Genomic DNA, 19,936 nt, shown 5'->3' on the forward strand with positions numbered 1-19,936 from the left:
GTCATGAGCACTTTTAATGCTAAATTTCAGGCGGACATAAAACAAATTAAAGATATAATCAAAATTCAGTAACAAAATCAGAACGAATATTTAAATTATTGAAAACTCTTGAATAAACTAAATATTTGTAGATGGTTAACTTTTAAAAAAATATATATATGTTGCCCACTATCTGAAACGAAATTGAACAACAAAATTTAAATAATAATAATAAAAAAAAATTCTGAAATTGAGTTCGGAGTCGGAGCTCCGACCTCCGTTCGGAACTCCCTCCGAACTCCATTCGGAGATCCGATCGGAAGTCGGAGCTCCGACCTCCGTTCGGAGCTCCGATCGGAGGTCGGAGCTCCGACATCCGATCGGAATCGGACTCCGACTACTTTCGGAGTCGGAGTCGGAGGAAAGTTTTGGCTCCGAATCCGGTCAGAGTCGGAGGTCGGAAATGACAACTCCGACTCCGTCGGAGTCGGAGCCCACCCCTAGTCGTGCCCCCTTTTCATAAAACCCATGTGTGGCCGTGTCTCATTTGAACTGAAGTTGGGCCCAATTGTGGAATGGAGCATGCGGCCTTTTAAAGTCCATGTGCTTGTCAACCGAATTATATGTGGACCCATGTAACTGCAACGAGAGTGAAATACGGCTGCTCCACTTCTTTTTACTTGTGTATATGTTGCCTATGCATTTTACAACAAGCGGCTGCCATCAAGATAAATCTAAATGTAAAAATCAAATAGTTTCAAAAATATTAAGTGTAAAATACAATTACAAATTATCTCTCACCAATCAATAATACAATATATGAGATTTAAAATATTATAAAATCATGCTCAAATATATCTAAGTGTGAATAGATATTAAATTTAATAATATAAATTATATCTCATTATTTCTATTCATATTTTAATATTTTAATCTAATAATAAAATATTTAGACTGCACTTTTACACACTCAACACTTCCAGTTCAAAATACTCGAACAAGGGCACAGCTTTTACCTTAGATACTCTGGGAAGACTCCAAATTGTTTGCCTATCATATACTTTTTTAAAAGAAACAATTTTACGCAAAAAACTAATGGGGAATGATACACAACGTTAAACTACTATACCAATTGCAATTACCACTCAAGGTTTGAGCTATAAAGAAATTGAAATGTACCATTTTCTTAAAAGACAAGATTAGCCATAAAAGCCTTAAAAAGTCAAAATACTATATTTTGTTTTAAGAAAAGAGGAAGACAAAATACCTATTAAGTCAAAGATTAAATTCAATTGTAGAATAACTTTTTTTTTCAAAAACTACTTTTCACTTTTTAAAAATAATCTCTTAAGAATCAATAATTCTTTAGTTCAAATGGATTTGGATATACAAAACATATCATTTCATCTCATCATTACAATTTTTTCAAATTTTCATAAAAAATATAATAAATAATTCAATTTTTTTAAATTTTTAAATAAAAATAATAATAAAAAATTATATTCTAATAATATTTTATTTAACTTTCAATAAAACATCTCATCTCATCTCATTACATATAATTGTCTATCCAAACCTACCTTTGTAAACATAAAAATTAGACTTTTTTATTTTTTTAGAAAGATATTCACGTTTATTGATTTTCGATTAAAATTAATTTTCAATTTTTTTTTCTAGTTCTTAACATTTTTATTTTATTTTCCTTATTTTCATGTGTATTTTTTTTTTAATTTTTAATTTTCAACCGAGGATGTCTAATCTTGTCTTTTACTTTAATTTTTAATTTTCAAATGTTTTATGGAGGGGTGAAAGATAATTTGTCACAAGTGATTGTCAAAATCGAGAATTTGAAAAGGGTTTGTAAAATATGTAGTTATTTGATGGGATCGGTTGTTAAATTCATTTGAATTCAATTTAGTTTTGATTAATTTTAAATTATTTAATTTTTAAATTATTAAATTTATTTTAATTTAAAATTTTTGTGAGATCTAAAATTTATTTCAATTCAATATTTTTTATACGTAAAATTTATAATTTTTTTTAACTCTTTATAAATATATCTAAATTTATATTAAAAAAAATAATTTATAATTACGTTAAAGCGTTAGCGTAAAGATCTGTTCAGTATACAATAGTTTCCTTTTTTAAAATTAATACAATTTCGCGCTTGCTCTTAAGAGTAAAGAAAGAAATAGAAGAACTGGAGCAACATATACAGATTCTGTAGCTAAAAGAAATAGAAAAGGATTAAAAACAGAACTGGAGCTGCAACAGAGAACCCCGGACGAGACAACCTCGCCAGTGTTGCGGCTCTCTAGTCTCTACGCGGAAAAATCCCCACAAACGAGCACTCTGGTTCGTTGGGGAGCAGAGAGAGAGATTCTGGGGTTTTGGCTTGGTCCCTTGGGACTTTGATCGACTCGTAATGTCTCCGAGTCTTCAGATTTCAGCTCATTCTGCTTAAACGGCTTCTACTTCAGGTTTGTGTCTTTATGGCATCTTTATATTTTTCCTATTTTCCCTCATTGGTCTCAGTTCCTTTACTTCTTTTGCCTGCTTATTTTCTCAGATCTTCTCCATTTTATTGGTCTTTCAGAGAATGGGGACTTGGGCGTGTCCTATTTTCTCGATTTCGGTTTTAGAATTGGGTTTTTCTGTTACTTGGGTTTCTATAAACGGTGCGTATTTCTTTGAATTTTTGTAGATTTTTAAGACTCTGGCATTCCCATATCCCTGGAATCTGGGTCTTTTTTTGGTTGTTCAGCAAATATGGTTTGGTTGGGCTTGAGGCTATTAGGATTTTTGGTGAATTTTGTACCGTTTTGTGAGAGATTTCTAAACATGGAAAGTTTCTGATACTTCACTACGTTTCAGAGTCATAATGAGTTTTTCCTTTTTGTTTGGTTGGTTGAGAACAGGTAGGGAAATAATTTAATAATTCTGAATATTGGATTATATTGTAAGTAAGCAAGGTTGAAGATGAAGTCTGGAAAGGAGCAAATAAAATCTCCTCGTGTATATTACTTGGTTGATAAAATGCTTTACAGAAAGTTGTAATATATACAATTAACAAACAAATATTCTAACTGCCTATCTAATAGAGAAATACATGAATACCCTTTATGTACAACTCAGCAAAGGTAAAGAAATAACAGAATGCAAAGGATTCCTATAAACGGCATGGCAGGTTCCATTTGGCAGCACTCATGACTCTTTTACCTTTCCATCGTGATGGTCCTCCAATACCCCCTGCAAGATGGAGCGTAAAGGTTTATGACACCCATCTTGGATAAATGATGATGAAGAACATGAGAAGGTAGAGCCTTTGTCAAAATGTCAGCAACTTGGCAGAGCTAGGAACATACCTAGTGTAGATACTGCCTTCGAGGATTTTGTCGCGAATTAAGTGGCAATCGAGCTCGATATGTTTGGTCCGTTCGTGAAAAATCGGATTTGCAGCGATATGGAGGGCAGCTTGATTATCACAATGAAGTAAAGCTGGCTGAATATGAGGAACCTGAAGAGCAATCAAGATGAAACGTAACCATGTTAGCTCAGAACAAGCTGTTGCCATTGAACGGTACTCGGTTTCGGCTGAGGAGCGAGAGACGACGGAATGTTTCTTGGACTTCCAAGAAATGAGAGAAGAATCAAGGAAAATGCAATATCCAGTGACGGATCTTATGGTGTCGGGGCAAGAAGCCCAGTCTGAATCACAATATGCATCAAGCTGGAGAGATGAAGCTCTAGGCAGTAGAAGGCCTTGCCCCGGAGCACTTTTATGATATCGAAGAATTTTATGGTCAGCCAAGAGATGTAGATTAGTAGGAGTAGCCATAAATTGACTAAGTGTTTGGACACTAAAACATATGTCAGGTCGAGATACTGTGAGATACAACAGTCGACCTATCAAGCGTCTGTAGATGCTCGGATCTGGCAGGCGTGTGCCTAAGGACTTTGTAAATTTAAGATTTTGTTCAATTGGAATCTTGGTGGGGTTGCTGCCTAAAGTACCCGAATCTGCCAAGATGTCTAATGTATACTTTCGTTGGCATAAGTGAATTCCTTTGGAGGATCTTGCAATTTCGATGCCAATGCAATTTCGATGCCAAGAAAGTATCTTAGTGTGCCGAGATCTTTAATCTGAAACTTGCTATGCAAAAAATGTTTGAGATCAGTCACTGTGTTGAGATCATTGCTTGCCATAAGTATGTCATCAACATACATGAGAAGAGCAACAAAAATGCCATTGATTTATCGGGTGAAGAGGCTGTAATCAGCTTTCGATTGGGAAAAACTAGAATCAATTAAAACATATGAAAATTTAGAATACCATTGCCTCAAAGCTTGTTTGAGGCCATATAAACTTTTGAGAAGCTTGCAAACTTGGTGAGGTGATCCCTTGGTGTAACCGGGGGGCTTGTTCATGTATATATCCTCATGTAAATCCCCATTTAGAAAGGCATTATTTACATCAAATTGATGTAAATGCCAGCCTTTAATCGATGCAACTGCCAAGAGACATCGCACAGTGACTAACTTAGCAACGGGAGAGAGTTTCTTGATAATCCACTCCTTCAAGTTGAGTATAACCTTTGGCCACTAGACGGGCCTTCAACCTTTCAACACTACCATCCGAATGATACTTTATCTTGTAAACATATTTACAGTCGATGGGAATTTTTCCAGGTGGCAAATCTGTGAGTTCCCAAGTGTGGTTTGCTTCTAAAGTAGCCAGCTCATGGTCCATTGCTTTGCACCAACCCAGATCTTTGATGGCTTGTTTATAGGTCTTGGGTTCAATGTGAGTGGAGATGCTAATGGAAAAGGCTTTGTATGAATGTGAAAAAGAATGATAAGATAATGTTTTTATGTAAAGGAAAAGGAGTACATGAGGACAGTGGCTGCTTGTCCAAGTTTGAAGTGCGAGCAATAAGAGAAGTTTGATGACAATGGAAATCCTGCAGATAACGAGGTGCACTTCGAGTTCTAGTTGACCTGCGAGGGAAAATAGGAAGAGGAGGAAGTGAAGGGGATTCTGTAGGAAGAGGGGGAGGAGTGGGTGAAGGAAGAGGAGAGGTTGTGGGAGAAAGGGGAGGGAAGGGAATGGTAAGGTCTGAAAAATGTGAGTTAGGATGGTTATTTGGAGTTGGATTTTGAAAAGGGGTTGAAGAAGAAGAAGTGGCTGGAATAGAGTGTTGTGTAGTGTCTATTTGCAAGGAATTAAAAATGGAAGAGGAAGGAGAGATGCTGTTTGGAATGCAAGAATGGAAGGGGAACACAGTTTCATGAAATTGAACATCTCGGGAGATAAAAATCTGTTGAGTGTTCAAATCAAGTAACTTATAGCTTTTGATTCCGAAAGGATATCCTAAAAACACACACTCCCTTCCACGAGGGTCAAATTTCTTTCTCCCATGGAATAAAGTGGGAGGCATATGCAAGGCAACCAAAAACTCTAAAATGTTTGTATTGAGGTGGGGTGTGAAACAAGATGTCATAGGGTGTTTTGTTATGAAGGAGAGGGGTGGGTGTCCGATTGATAATGTATACTGCTGTTAAAACACAATCAAACCAAAAAATGAGAGGAACATTTGATTGGAACTTAAGAGCCCGAGCCACATTCATGATGTGTTGGTGTTTGCGCTCTACGATGCCATTTTGTTGAGGTGTTTCTATGCAACTCCTTTGATGAATAATTCCTTTGAGTTGGTAGAAATTTTTCATTTGAAATTCGGATCCATTGTCACTTCTAATGGTTTTTATTTTTCTTTGGAATTGTGTTTCAATCAAATTGTAGAAAGTGATAATGCAAGGTCTGGCATCTAATTTATTTTGAAGCATATAAACCCATGTTGTTCGTGAAAGGTCCTCAACTATGGTAAGGAAAAAAGGAGACCCATCATGGGCAATGGTGGAGTTTGGGCCCCAGAGGTCACAATGAAAAATATCAAATAAAGATAGAGAAGGGTGTTGAGAATTAGGAAATGGGAGGCGATGTTGTTTTGCCAAAGGGCAAACAGAACAAGGTGTTTGATTATGAAAATTTAGATTGCTTTTTACAATAGGATCAGAAATTAAAGACATTCTAGAAGGAGATATATGGCCGAGACGGCAGTGCCATAAATTAGACATCAAACGAGTAGCAAAAGCGGAAGTGAATTGATCTTTATTGGTGAATTTGGGTAAGGCATCAACTAGAGAAGAAGGTGCAACCCGTGATCTAAGCAGATGATATAAACCACCTCTTACTTCACCCATCCCAATCATTGTCCAAGAAGCTGAGTCCTGAAAAAAACAAGAGTTGGAGAGGAAAATGAGACAATAAGAATTGTTTTGTGCAAGTCTTTTGGCAGAGAGTAAATTGAAATGAAATGAAGGTACACACAAAACATGAGAAAGAGTAAGGTGTTCAGAAATTCTCACAACACCAACGTGAGTGACGGGAACTGCCTCTCCATTTGGTAATTGAACTTGGTAAGAAACAGTAGCAGTAATAGATGTGAAAAGAGGTACAACAGATCATGTGATCTGTGGCACCTGTGTCAATTATCCAAGGTGCTGTGTGTGTGTGTGTTGATGAGCAAAGAGCCATACCAGAAACATGAGAAGGGTTGATATGGTTAGTAGGCGAGGAAGAAGAAGGTTGTGCAGCAGCAATGGAAGCCATAGGTGTGCTGCCGTTATTAGAGTGTAAAAGAGCAAGAAGCTGCTGGTACTGGTCCTTAGTGAGTGGCACAGGTTCAATAGAGTGAGGGTCATGATCAACATCTGGAGAAGAAGTTCCATAAGTGACAGCTGCTGTAATATTTTTCAGTTTTCCATGTAGCTTGTGACCAGTAGGGTAACCGTGTAGCTTGTAGCATTTCTCAACGTTGTGGCCAGTCATGTGACAATGTGAGCACACAGGGGCTTCAGCATTTCCAATTTTAAAACAGTTCTTCTCAAGCAAATGACCGGGGATTTTGCAATGGGAGAAATAAGGTCTATTTCCTTTAGGACTGGTGGAATTGGAGAATTTAGGGTTATGTTTGGTGGTGAAATAAGTTGGTTTGGCCATCATGGCCATAAGATCAGAAGGTGCGGAAGTAGAAATTACTTGGTGTTGTCTTTCTTGTTGTTGGACCATAGAGAAAACACGGTTGAGGGGTGGTAATGGTTCAAGGAGCATAATCTGATCTCTGGTATTAGAGTAGGATTCAGATAGTCCCATGAGAAATTGAATGACACAATCACGATCATAACGATCATGAAGAATTTTCAATTTCCCACAGTCACAATTGGGAAGTGGATCATAGATAGCAAGTTCATCCCATAAGGCTTTCAAGCGACCAAAGTACAAGCTAACAGAGTCTTGGTTTTGTGATAAACCAGTCAAATCACGTTTAAGTTGGAATATACTGGGACCGTTTTGATGAGTAAATCGATCCTTGAGTTCAACCCACAAGGTTCTGGAATCATCAACCAAAGCTAAGCTAGATTTAACAGAAGCACTTACAGAGTTTTGCAACCAAGACACCACTAAATCGTTGCAGCGCTCCCAGGCTTCAAAAAGAGGATCTGAAATATCCACAGGTTTGAGAAGAGTCCCATTGATGAACTCGAGCTTATTCTTCGCCCAAAGAGCTCGACTAATGGCATGCGACCAGCTGACATAGTTATCAGTGTCGAGGAGGTCAGAGACCAAAGCAGTAGCAGGATTGTCACCAGTTTCAATTCGGAATGGGTTGAATGGGTCTGAAAAATTTAGGTAACCCTGAGAAGATTTGTTCGCGTTGGTTGATTTTGGAGTTTCTTCAGTGTTGGTTGTCATTTGGATCGAGGGAGCTCTGGTACCATGTAAGTAAGTAAGGTTGAAGATGAAGTCTGGAAAGGAGCAAATAAAATATCCTCGTGTTTATTACTTGCTTGATAAAATGCTTTACAGAAAGTTGTAATATATACAATTAACAAACGAATATTCTAACTGCCTATCTAATAGAGAAATACATGAATATCCTTTATGTACAACTCAGCAAAGGTAAAGAAATAACAGAATGCAAATGATTCCTATAAACGGCATGGCAGGTTCCATTTGGCAGCACTCATGACTCTTTTGCCTTTCCATCGTGATGGTCCTCCAATATATATATTTGGTCACAAGGCCTAAAACTTTTGGCCATTGCCTTCACACTTTCTTTTTTTCCAAGCTTCTTTTTGTCAAAGATGAAATTTGTGTATGCTATGTTTCTTTGTTGGAATGTGGATTCTGGCTGTTAAAATGTAAATACCAGCAGATGGTATGGTAACTTTTTTCTGATGGAATAATACTCATTCACGTAGTTGCTGACATGTTGTAGTTAGCTGAGAAAATAACGGAAAGAAGGATAAACTTTGGCACTTACAATCCCAAACTCTGAATTTTATAAACTATCTGATTGTAGCTCCATTACTTTTTCAAATGGTGGTCCATCTGTGCCCTGATTTTTCTCATCTGGACCAAGAAAAGGGTTGTTCAGAAGGTTAGTTTTCTAATTTGCATTATTATTTTTCTCCACACTGGGACCCAGAGTTCCATGTGTAATGAAGATCTAGTGTAATTCTTTAGTTCTGTTTTTTTTTTTTTTTTGTGCCGAAAATGGTGTAATGTATACGGTTGGTCCATCTCTCTGATTAGCCCAAGTTGTTCACAATTACAGAAAAGCAGAGACTGATTTAAAAAAAAAAAAAAAAAGATTCTTTACTGTCGCATGCAGAAATCCCAACAGAAAGTGGTATTTGTGATTTTATTTTTTAAATTTGTTGGGTTTATTTTTGGGACTCGAATTTTGCAAGCTATTAGAATTTGATTGTTGGTTCCGGTTTGTCAGTTTTTTTTTTTTTGCAATTTGTTGGGATTTGATTTTTGCAGTTTTTTTTTTTTTTTATAAGTAGATTTGATTTTTGCAGTTATGTTTAGTATTTAGGCATTTAGTTTTTTTTTTTTTTGGCATAATTAGGATGTGTTTTTTTTGGAAAGGATTCAATGGACGATGTCACGGGTGCTTGGGGGCAGGTTCTTGAAGAAGAAGAAAGGCTATGGTTGCTAAGGAGGCTAGTAAGAAGGAAGAATGAAGCTAACGGCTTTAACTGAAGGAAGGGGATGAGTGTAACGGCTGTAACTGCTTTTGCGATTAAACGGGGAGTTTGGGTTTTAAGTGATAGATACCCTTCGTATTGAAATAAGAGGATGTAGTGTTGTTTTGTTTGTAGAGTTGTGAGTTTTGGGCTTTTAGTTAAACGGTGATTATTGTTCTTCGGAATCATAAGATGCGTTTTACGTTTGAGTCTTTGTCGTTTCGATCATCTTCATGCTCTGTGTGTATAAAAGCAGTGCTTGGCCTGTGTAATGATTCATTCATCTGATCATTGAAGTTCTAATACAATTGGGAGGTTGGGAATTCCTCGAAAATTCCTTGTCAAGATTCACGACGAGAATCTTGCATTTGAGAAATAATTCTGTCTTGTGGTGTGATTTCTTCTTGTGTGAGTTCTGTGCATTCTGGTAGTGAAGGTGCAGTAGTGTTCTTGCTATAAAGTTCATTACAGATGAAAATAGGGGGAAAACCCGGGGAGGGCGGCCTCCTCCTGATTGGATGGAAAGCTTACCTGTCCGCCCCCTGAGTCAGCGAATCTTGCCCCAAGATAGGGTTAGGCCCCATCTGTAGCTGGCAGTTCTCAGCCCTACCGCATGTAGTTGGTACCCTTCTAGAGTTTGGTGGGTATGTGTGGATGTGGCTACTTGCATACAAACTGATGCACATACATGTGGTCAATGGTCATGTAGTTATCTGAACGAATTCAACAATCCATGACCAATAAGTCAGAAATCTCAATTAGTTAACTACTTTTACCAACTGCCCTGCTTAGTTTTCTATTCTCCCAACTTTTTACCAGTACCAACTAGGAGGTGAATGGCTTCTCTGATTAATTATTCGATGTTTAATAGTCTTCTTAAACACATTCTTGATCAATTAAGAGGTAATTCTGTGAGGCTTATTTTGAGACAACTCTCTGGTGTAATATCATTATTCCTTGGCATAATAGTGCATTTTCTGAGTTTAAGTTTATACTTCCATTTTATCTGTATCTTATTAACTTTGAACTTGCATTTGGATAGTCATTTATTTTATTGTAATCAATTGCATTATTTGAAATGGGGGTTTTAATCAATTGCACTTCTAAATCTTGTAAAGTCCTACCAGACAACCACTGAGTTCTAGCTCCAGTGGAAATTTGATATGGAATGGTGAACTAGATTCTTTTGTTACCTTGGTCTCACTGTAAACTGGTTTTTAGTGCTCATTTCCTTGTATTCAACATTCAAATTTAACTTTGGCCTCTTTTTCCAGTTCTCCATCTTTGAGATTATGCATCATATAATTTTGCAGTGTACAATGGCTATAATTTCCTCGATGCTTTTGTCCTCAGGAGGGCTTTGAGTATCTCATCAGCATATTGCCTTTAGTTTTTATCACATCAGTTCCTTCAGGGTTTCATACAGAACCTAAGATGGGTTCCAGAATTCCATCTCATCAGCTCAGCAATGGCCTTTACGTATCAGGACGGCCAGAGCAGCCGAAGGAAAGGACACCAACTATGAGCTCTGCTGCCATGCCCTATACAGGTGGAGATATCAAGAAGTCAGGAGAACTTGGGAAAATGTTTGATATCCCTGTGGATGGCTCTAAATCTAGAAAATCAGGCCCTCTAACTGGTGCTCCTTCAAGGACGGGATCTTTTGGAGGTGCTGCCACACACTCTGGTCCAATCATGCCTAATGCCACAGTTAGGGCCGGCTATACCACTCTGGGGCCCATATCTTCTGGAGGCATGTCTGGTTCAGCTTCCTTAAAGAAATCAAATTCTGGCCCACTAAATAAGCATGGTGAGCCTTTGAAGAAGTCATCTGGTCCCCAATCTGGTGGAGTAACACCAACAGGCCGCCATAACTCTGGGCCTCTTCATCATGTGCTCCCTGCAACAGGTCTTATTACATCTGGACCCATTTCTTCAGGCCCTTTAAATTCTTCTGGGGCCCCTCGGAAGGTATCTGGTCCTTTAGAATCTATGGGATCGATGAAAGTACCAGGCTCCTCTGTTGTTAACAATCAGGCTGTGACTATTCTTACTCAAGATGATGAGTTTTCCTTCAAGAGGAACCTCCCTAAGTTAGTGTCATGGTCACTAATTCTTCTTTTCGTGATGGGGTTCATTGCTGGTGGGTTTATTCTTGGAGCTGTCCACAATGCCATTCTCCTTATGGTGGTAGTGGCACTTTTCGGTTCAGTTGCTGCATTATTCATCTGGAATACTTTTTGGGGGAGAAGAGCCATTATTGGTTACATTGCTCGTTATCCTGATTCGGAGCTTAGAACTGCGAAGAATGGGCAATATGTGAAGGTCTCTGGGGTATGTAGTTTGCTTTGATGATTTTGTAGTTTATATTATTATTCTTGTATTGCATCAATGTGTCTCTGTTGAGTGGAACTTCATTTGTTTGATTGTATTTTGCGCTTGCATCATTGACTTTTTCAACTAGTCAGTCATAATAGAGTAAGCTAAATTCATGAGATTAGTGAGGAATAAAGAAGTAAAACCTCTGAATCCCTCGCTTTTTTTTTTTCCCTTTTAAAGGGGATTATTAATGGTGAGAATCTTATAGTTTATATAGTTGAATGTATATTTTGAGCAAACATTTTAAATCTTATTGCTTTTTGGTGAACGTACATTTAAGAAATATTTAACCATCAATTTAAAATCTCAAAGTTATGAAGATTTGTTAATGGATGTTATGAAGTAAACGTAAGCTATTCATATGGTCTATATATCTCATTTTTTCACTTATAAAAAGATGTACAATGATGGTGTGGCCGGTTTTCCTTGTGTTCTTTTCTTTTTCCTCTCTCTTGTCCCTTCATATTCTTAAATGACATTTATCACATGTTTGGTTGTTCCTTTTGAAGGTGGTCACTTGTGGCAATGTGCCTCTTGAGACATCATTTCAAAATATTTCTCGATGTGTGTATACATCAACAAGTTTACATGAGTATCGAGGATGGGATTCAAAGGCTGCGAACCCTTCACATCGCCATTTTACTTGGGGGCTCAGATCATTAGAAGTGAGTAATTGAAACATTGGCTTGATAGTTTTGTGGACAGTATGGCTTGATAGTTTTGTGGACAGTATTATTATTATCGAAGTTAAATTTCCGAGCTTCTTGACATTGCCGTAAAAGTTATACATTTATGGGGGTGGTTTGTGTTTGGAATTTATAAGTACTGGAAACACTTCATCTCTCATTTTGAGTTTTCAAAGATTTGAGGACTTTTCAGAAAAATGTTTACTTCATGCACTTAGATAAGGTTTGAGCAGATATGGGGTGGCCTCCTTTTTCTGTATGTACACTGGACTGACTGGTATTTTTTGTGAATATCTGCCATGATATTTACTAGATGAGGTGTCCATGGCATATCCTAGATGAACAATCTTCTCTTTGCTGCTTTATAAATTTTGTTATTTTGCTATTGCTGGTCTGCATGCTTGCTTGTTTTAAAGATCCGGTTGTTCCAATGGGTCCTTTGGTGAGTCCAAGAGACCTGGGTCCACGGGGGTGAAATATTCTGTCTGGGATTTTACCTTTTTGACTGGTGTCTTCATTCGACAGAGGCGTGTGGTTGACTTCTACATCTCAGATTTCCAGTCTGGATTGAGAGCCTTGGTAAAGACTGGCTATGGAGCAAGGGTGACCCCATATATTGACAACTCAATTGTCATTGATGTTAATCCAGAGAATGAAGAGTTGTCCCCAGAGTTCATCAGGTGGTTGGGAGAGAGGAACCTCTCAAGTGATGATCGGATGATGCGGTTAAAAGAGGGGTATAAGCTCTCTCTCTCTTCTCATTGTCAGATTGGAGTTAGACTACTGTTCCCTCTTATGATTACATTTTCTGTGTTTTCATACTGACTCATAAATACTCTGCATTTATGAGGATCAAAGGCTATGTTGGTACCATCATAGTAATTGCCATTCACAAGTCTGGACATTTGAATTTCATTGTTGCATATGTAGGTATATCAAAGAAGGAAGCACAGTTAGTGTAATGGGAGTTGTTCAGAGAAATGAGAACGTGCTTATGATTGTCCCTCCACCGGAGCTGTTCACAACCGGATGCCAATGGGCAAAATGTATTTTCCCTGCTAGCCTCGAGGGTATTGTTTTAAGGTGTGAAGATGCATCGAAGAACGATGTCATACCAGTTTAGCTGTATATGAGCTATGAACTTCTTCAGTTATTGCCTCTCCGAGTTTTTTTTTTTTTTTTTTTTCGTTCTCTACTAATATTGATGGTATTGGCGGTGGGAGTAACAAGCGATAGGGGGATTATGATGGTTTAAGGTGGGGTTGCCATTCGTATTCCTGGGTGTATAGTTTTGCAGTGTTTCACTCTGTTTTATTTTATTTTTATTTTTTTCTTCTAGGGTGGAATTCTTTTTTTAACGAGGGTGCTTGCTGTAGTGAGGAGTTTTACTACTTGTTTGAGCAGATTAAGATTATGTTAAATAGTAGGAAATTTATGAGGCATCGACTCTATACAGAAACTGACTGGTAATTTGTCTGCATCCACACGCTGAGAAGGATATAATTGTCTTATCGACGCTTTTTATCCCATTTATTTTTCCGTAATAATTTGAGAGCTATCTTAAATGTATGAAATTCGGTTCATTTATTCAAATAATAGTAATGATAATGAGTATGTACTTTTTTTTTTTTTGATAGAAAGTTTGAATTTCATTGCAAAGAGGTACTAAAGACCTCAAATCTGAGTACAAGATAACTGATCAACATAAATAACATGTTCAATAAAAGTAGGAACAAAATGCCACCAAAGCTGCATTTGTGAATTAGTCCATGCATGTCTGGCCAGATTATGTGCAGCAGCATTAGAGAGTCGACCACAATGCTGAATCTTGCAGTTCCCAAAGCCTTTTATTAATGTTTTGATTTCAGCAATAAAATTCTCATAACTGTAAAAAAATCAGCTTCACTATTGACTTCTTCGGCCAAATGCTTACATTCACTTTCAATCATAAGGTTTTGGATGCCAGTGTTCAGACAAAATTGCAATCCCCTCAAAACAGCAGTAGCTTCCACAATTTCTGGTTCAAGAAATTCCTCTTCCCCTCTACTTAGAGCCATGATAATAGAACCATAGAAATCTCTAAGAATTGCCCCGATACCAGTTTTGTTTTGATCAAAGAATAAGGATCCATCACAATTAAGCTTAAACCAATCAGTAGGTGGAGGAGACCACCTATAAGTCACTTTATTGGAAGTAACAGTGTGCTGCAACCCAGTAACCTGCATGCCCTTCTTTGAAAAAACAAAATCCATAACTTGCAGAGGTGGTAAATTAATTTGCTCATGGATCATTTTGTTTCTTCTATGCCAGAAACCCCAAGCCATCAGAATAAAATCAAATAAGTCCTCTGATGATCCTTTTGAGAAAACATGCATTGCAATGGCCACGAAAGAATTAAACTGATTCATCTGTTGAAGGTTAGAAAACTTTCTCGACCAGTATTAAGGACAGAAAAATAAAGCATGAGCTAAGTCTTCTCTACTGTGTGCACAAAAACAGCAGGCCCCATCCACATCCACCCTTTTACTAAAAAGATTAGCCTTAGTGGGAAGTATCTCTTTGCATGCTCTCCAAGCAAAAATTTTAACTTTGCGAGGGATTTTTAACTTCCGTAAACCATTCCAAAATTTCTTTGTGGATGCCCCATAAGATGTTTCCCCCACATTTTCAGAAACAAGTGACTTAAAAAACCTGTAAGCACTTTTTACACTAAAGCAGCCACTTTCCTCATGCTCATATCCACATGTCAGCCTCATCTGAATAACTTGGATGCAACCTCAATATTGCCTCTGTAATCTTTGAGAGATCTAACCTTAGAAAGGTTCCACCAATGAGTATTGCAATCTATTAGAGAAGAAACATGTCCTTCTAGTTCCTCAATCATCCAATTCTGTTCAATCATCCAATTCTGTTGAGGATTGTGATATGATTTTCTTTCTCAACTCTCTAAAACCAGGCAGCCATACATCATCTAGGATGTGTATATATCTTTCATTCCCTACATTCCATCTCCCTCCTTTTAAGAGCAGATTCCTAGCCTCCCACATTCCTCTCCATACATAAGAGGGAGAGTTACCAAGAGAGGCCTCGAGCAAGTTGCAAGTTGGAAAGTGCAGAAACCGTTAAGTCTTTTTTTTTTTAATGTTTTCCATCCATAGCAAGGAGAAGTGCCAATCTATTGTTTTCCAACTCCCCATGACCCCAACGCGCGCCACCGTAGGACTCCCCAGCCGCCAATCTTTTAAACGGCCAAATCAGAATGTCGAACAGAGTGGCGCGTGCGTCACATGCGGCTCAAATCGTGCGTGAGATCCACGTGCCGTCACACTGAGGAGTGCTTGTTGTCGCCATGCACGGCACTTTCGTTGCCAATGACCTCAAATCCTTCAAATCTGACCAACCTCTACTCTCCTAGAATGGCACGTGGCCTCCACGAGCCGCCGCAGTCTCTGACGGTCGTCTGCCGGCATTTCGGCGCATCTCTTGTTTGTTATCTTCCTATGTTTTCTTTTCTCCTAACCAGAGACCATGGGAAAGAGGTAGTGGAAGTCTCATGCAGCCAATCCAGACCTACGAAATGCAGCACAAAACACTTCACTACGACTTCTAGTCATAGTATTACAGTATGCTTTTCGAACTGTATCAAAACCGCTTCAAGCGATTTCCTCTTGTGGGAAATGGGTGTGGGTCAAGTCATTGGCCCTAGATCTTTTTTTATTTTATTTTTTTATTTCTTGTATTGTATTTGCTGGTTTTGGATGAATATTGGAGCCTCCAACCCTATTGACTATTGTATCCTGTAACTGTTAAAATAATAAAAACTGAATGAATAAAGCAAGTTTCAGGGTCATGGGGCAAAATGACCTCTTTGTTTTTGGTGAACATACCTCTTTATTTATGCATGGGATCGTTCTCTCCCCCTTTTTTGTACTTTCAATTTCTCCTATTCTGAGTTTGCGTCAATGGTCTCTGGTGCCTTAACATGTTCGGTATAAATATATCCTCTATTGGGAGAAAAACCAAGGACAATCATGTATGACCAAAAGCAGTTAAAAACTAATATTATCGGCCTATATTATGTTTTATAATTCAAAGAAATGGATAAGAGTAATATGCAGTCATCAGTTGTGTAAGCGTCATCCACTTCTATTGAGAAATAGTGAGGTCTTTCATTAAAAAAATTAAGAATAATGCTAGATACAGTTATAGGTTGTGCAAGCGTCGCACACTTCTTTTGAAAAAGAGAGGTCCATCATTAAAAAATTATTTTTTTCAAGTGGCTTCCATATTTATTCACTTTTTTCAAAATGAGTGTACAACGGTTGCAAACTCTGACTGCAAATATCCTTTCTCAAAAATTAATTTTTTTATATGGATTTCATATTTATTCACTTTTTTCAAAATGAATGCGCGGTGCTTCCACTCTATAATTGCAAATATTTTTTCTCAATGGGTATGATGTTTAACAAGTTGAAAACACAGATAATCTAAATATCAAGCTTCTATGATGTTTTTAAGATTATTTTGTTTCTTTCTTTCTTTCAAACAAGATAGTGATTTTGTGAGGTGTAGTGAGTGATGGAGGAACTCGAAGTGGTTTGGAATAAGTTGAAACTGAATGAAGAGGAACAACAAGAGATTACTATACAGGACAAGTGGGAAGGTTTGAAAGACAGGGGGAGCAGAAGTGTGGTTGGAAAGGTTTTAATTGATAGATTCTTGAGTAAAGAAGTTGTGAAATTGACCATGCTCAAAATCTAGAAAGTTAATAATGCTGTTGAGTTTGTGGAATTAAGGGCAAATACTTTTGTTATTTCTTTTGCCAACAAGGGTGATTGTTCTAGAGTTATGGCTGGAAGGTCATGGTTATTTGATGCAAACCTTTTTGTTTTGAAGAATTTTAACAGCCTGATACAATCCCATGCCATGGAGTTCAATTCTGAATTATTTTGGATTCAACTTCATGACTTACCTTTCTGCTACATGAATTATAAGTATGGGGAACTGATTGGTAGTACACTTGGGGAAGTTGTAGATGTGGATGTGTCGGAGGATGATGTAGGATGGGGTGAATACTTACTGTTAGAGTGAACCTGGACTTGCAGAGGGCAGTGGCTCGAGGCAGAACTATTAAGGTTGGCTTTAAAAGTATGTGGGTGCCAATTCGATATGAGAAACTACCCAGAATTTGTCTTAACAGTGGTATGTTTTATCATGGTAACCAAGGTTGCTCACACAACAATGGAAACTTGAAATTCAGTAAGGGAGAAAATTAGTATGGTTCATGGCTCAGGGTAGAGTTGGGTATGAGAAGAAGAGGTTTCAGATACCCAATTAATTCTAGTGAGACCTTGAATGATAGAGTGCAGGGGTCTGCAGAGGATGGCGGAAGGTTTTTCAGGCAACAAGCTTTTCCTATAGGGTCATTGGAGTACGGTGGTGAGCAGGGGTGGAGGAGTTGGGTACTGAAGATCCCAAGATAGTAGGTTCAGTTATGCCTATTGATATGGCTAAGGGTGCAGTTAAGGCAAGTTTGAATGAGGTGGACAAGGAGGGTTTATTCCAAACTGCTAACATGCTTATTGAAGCTGAGGAAAATGAGGCTAAAAAAAGGGACAGTTATATTACCACTTTGAGAACTACAGTGGACCAACTGTAGCCTAAAAAAGAGAAGCAAGTCTTTTCAAGTAGTGAGGAGGGCATAGAGGGTATTCTTGACTCTGTTAGTCTTTCTGAGGATAATATTATGCAAGAGGAGTCACTGCACGTGTTAAAAAATAAGGAGAAGGAAGTTAGCACGAGTAAAACTGGTGAAATTAAGGGGAGATGGAAAAGACAAGCTGGAGTCAAGGCAGGTTCAAAACCAAACCCAAGCAGTGGATTAGGGACAAGTAAAAGGACAGGTTTATCTCTTATTGATGAGGGGGAAAATCAGGTTCTTAGCAAGAAATTGAAAGGGGTTGGGAAGGTTAATTCAGATGCTCGTCATGATATATCGTCACAGCCTCTGCCGAGAGCCATGAATATCTTAAGTTGGAACTGCTGAAGGCTTGGGAACCATCGGACAGTTCATGTCCTTTACATGCTTGTAAAGGAGAAGAGCCCAAAAGTAATTTTTCTTTTGGAAACTTACTTAAAAGTAAAGAAATTAGATGCTATTAGAAGAAAAACTGGTTTTGATGGGTGTTTTGGTGTAGATCCTGTGGGGAGGAGTGGTGTCATAGCTGTTTTGTGAAAGGATTCAATTGATTTTGAACTTATTAACTACTCACACGGGCATATTAGTGGGTGGCTATATGATGAACAGGCAAACTGTAAGTGGGAAGCTGACAGGTTTTTATGGTTATTTAGAAGTGGGACTGAGTCAACTTTCATGGGATCTATTGACTGGAATTAATGATGGACCTAATCCTTGGTGTATTATTGGAGACTTTAATGAGATTCTATTTCAGAATGAAAAGTGGGGTGGAAGATCTAGACCTGAAAATCAGATGGCTTCTTTCAGAAACGCAGTGGAAGACAATGAGTTATGTGATTTGGGTTTCAAGGGAGATGGATTTACATGGAGTAATAATCCGGGTGAAGGAAGCTATACTAAGGAAAGATTGGATAGGGCCTTTGCAAATAGAAGATGGAGAGAGATTTATAATTCTGTTACGGTGGAAGGACTAGTGGCAAGATGTTCTGATCATAAACCTTTAATATTGTCTGTAAGGAAAGATATGGGTGGGTATCAGTTAAGGAATAAGTTGTTTCAATTTGAGGCATGGTGGAGTAAGGAGGAACAGTGTAGAGAAATTGCAGTTGATAACTGGAGATGTGATATAGCAGGCTCCAACTCAGTACAAGCATCTTTGAATCAGTGTTGTAAGTCACTGCAGCAGGGGAGTAAAATTCATAACAGGCAGATGGATAAGGTGATTAAGGAGAAATCTGCTTTACTGAAGAGGCTTCAAGATGATGGTTGTGGTGCCAATAGTGATAGGATCAGAAGTTTACAGAAGGAGGTGGGAATATTATTGGAGGAAGAGGATATCAAATGGAGGCAACGAGCTAAAAGCACCTGGTATGCCTATGGGGATAGAAACACACGTTTTTTTCATGCATGTGCTGTTCAAAGACATAAGAAGAATAGGATTGTTGAGATCAAGGACAATCAATCTGTGCTAGGATCAGATCAGTGTGGTATTCTAGAGGCATTTCAGCTGTATTTTCAGGGTTTGTAATTCTACTCAGCCAACTGATGAGGTTATTAACAATGGGGTGGAGACTCTGGAACATAAGGTTACTAGTGAGATGAATAATGTTCTTTTGCAGGAATTCACTAGAGAGGAAGTGGAACAAGCTTTGAAACAGATGGCCCCTTTAAGATCTCCAGGTCCAGATGGGTTTGGGGCATTCTTTTATCAAGAGTATTGGAATATAATAGGTGATAAGGTATGTGCTGATGCATTGCCTTTCTTAAATGGGGGAGAACTGGACCAGCTTAGTAACTTTACTTATTTAGCATTGATTCCAAAAGTTAAAAATCCGGTTTTAGTAGGAGAGTTTAGACTAATAAGTCTTTTTAATGTGTTTTACAAGCTTATTGAAAAATACTTGCTAATAGACTAAAGCTGGTCTTACCTGAAGTCATTTCTCAAAACCAAAGTGCTTTCATTGCTAGAAGACTAATAACAAATAATATAATTATTGCTTATGAGGCTCTTCACTCTATGAAGTATAGACAGAAAGGTAAGAATGGAAGTATGGCAATCAAATTGGATATGTCTAAGGCATATGATAGGGTGGAGTGG

General features: G+C 38.0%; 3 protein-coding genes across 9 annotated transcripts; 1 reads left to right on the forward strand and 2 right to left on the reverse strand.

Moving 5' to 3' along the window:
• Positions 1 to 2,347: 2,347 nt before the first annotated feature.
• On the forward strand, positions 2,348 to 13,684 carry LOC109021086 (uncharacterized membrane protein At1g16860-like). Of its 7 annotated transcripts, none has more exons than XM_035683899.1 (7): positions 2,348 to 2,459; positions 2,549 to 2,657; positions 8,403 to 8,480; positions 10,429 to 11,409; positions 11,964 to 12,119; positions 12,666 to 12,877; positions 13,071 to 13,667. In XM_035683899.1, the coding sequence occupies exons 4-7, from the start codon at positions 10,510 to 10,512 to the stop codon at positions 13,261 to 13,263; spliced, it is 1,461 nt and encodes a 486-aa protein (XP_035539792.1). In that variant the 5' UTR covers positions 2,348 to 2,459; positions 2,549 to 2,657; positions 8,403 to 8,480; positions 10,429 to 10,509; the 3' UTR covers positions 13,264 to 13,667. The 7 variants fall into 7 exon arrangements, with proteins under 7 accessions (XP_035539792.1, XP_018859186.1, XP_018859198.1 ...); XM_019003641.2 differs by having other exon boundaries at positions 2,576 to 2,657; XM_019003653.2 differs by lacking the exon at positions 8,403 to 8,480.
• Positions 6,233 to 7,792, reverse strand: LOC109020858. Its single transcript, XM_019003381.1, has 2 exons — positions 6,577 to 7,792; positions 6,233 to 6,267 (listed from the first exon to the last, which is right to left on the reverse strand). Exons 1-2 carry the CDS (start codon positions 7,790 to 7,792, stop codon positions 6,233 to 6,235), a joined length of 1,251 nt encoding a protein of 416 aa, XP_018858926.1.
• A 130-nt stretch (positions 13,685 to 13,814) lies between the features above and the next one.
• On the reverse strand, positions 13,815 to 15,610 carry LOC109020866. The gene is made up of 3 exons (XM_019003394.1): positions 15,542 to 15,610; positions 14,074 to 14,359; positions 13,815 to 13,984 (listed from the first exon to the last, which is right to left on the reverse strand). The coding sequence occupies exons 1-3, from the start codon at positions 15,608 to 15,610 to the stop codon at positions 13,815 to 13,817; spliced, it is 525 nt and encodes a 174-aa protein (XP_018858939.1).
• Between the last annotated feature and the right edge of the window lie 4,326 nt (positions 15,611 to 19,936).

This window comes from Juglans regia, chromosome 12 (genome assembly GCF_001411555.2).
Source record: "Juglans regia cultivar Chandler chromosome 12, Walnut 2.0, whole genome shotgun sequence".
Classification (NCBI taxonomy): Eukaryota; Viridiplantae; Streptophyta; class Magnoliopsida; order Fagales; family Juglandaceae; genus Juglans; species Juglans regia.

Coding starts and splice junctions, on each gene's coding strand:
- LOC109020858 (XM_019003381.1), bottom strand. CDS start 7,792: ATGACAACCAACACTGAAGAAACTCCAAAATCAACCAACGCGAACAAA. Junction 6,268..6,576: donor CAACCCTTCTCATGTTTCTG/GTATGGCTCTTT, acceptor TGTTTTTTTCAG/GACTCAGCTTCTTGGACAAT.
- LOC109020866 (XM_019003394.1), bottom strand. CDS start 15,610: ATGCCGGCAGACGACCGTCAGAGACTGCGGCGGCTCGTGGAGGCCACG. Junction 14,360..15,541: donor GCCATTCTAGGAGAGTAGAG/GTTGGTCAGATT, acceptor AAGGGCATGCAG/GTTACTGGGTTGCAGCACAC. Junction 13,985..14,073: donor CCTTATGATTGAAAGTGAAT/GTAAGCATTTGG, acceptor CATTAATAAAAG/GCTTTGGGAACTGCAAGATT.
- LOC109021086 (XM_035683899.1), top strand. CDS start 10,510: ATGGGTTCCAGAATTCCATCTCATCAGCTCAGCAATGGCCTTTACGTA. Junction 11,410..11,963: donor AATATGTGAAGGTCTCTGGG/GTATGTAGTTTG, acceptor TTCCTTTTGAAG/GTGGTCACTTGTGGCAATGT. Junction 12,120..12,665: donor GGGGGCTCAGATCATTAGAA/GTGAGTAATTGA, acceptor TTCATTCGACAG/AGGCGTGTGGTTGACTTCTA.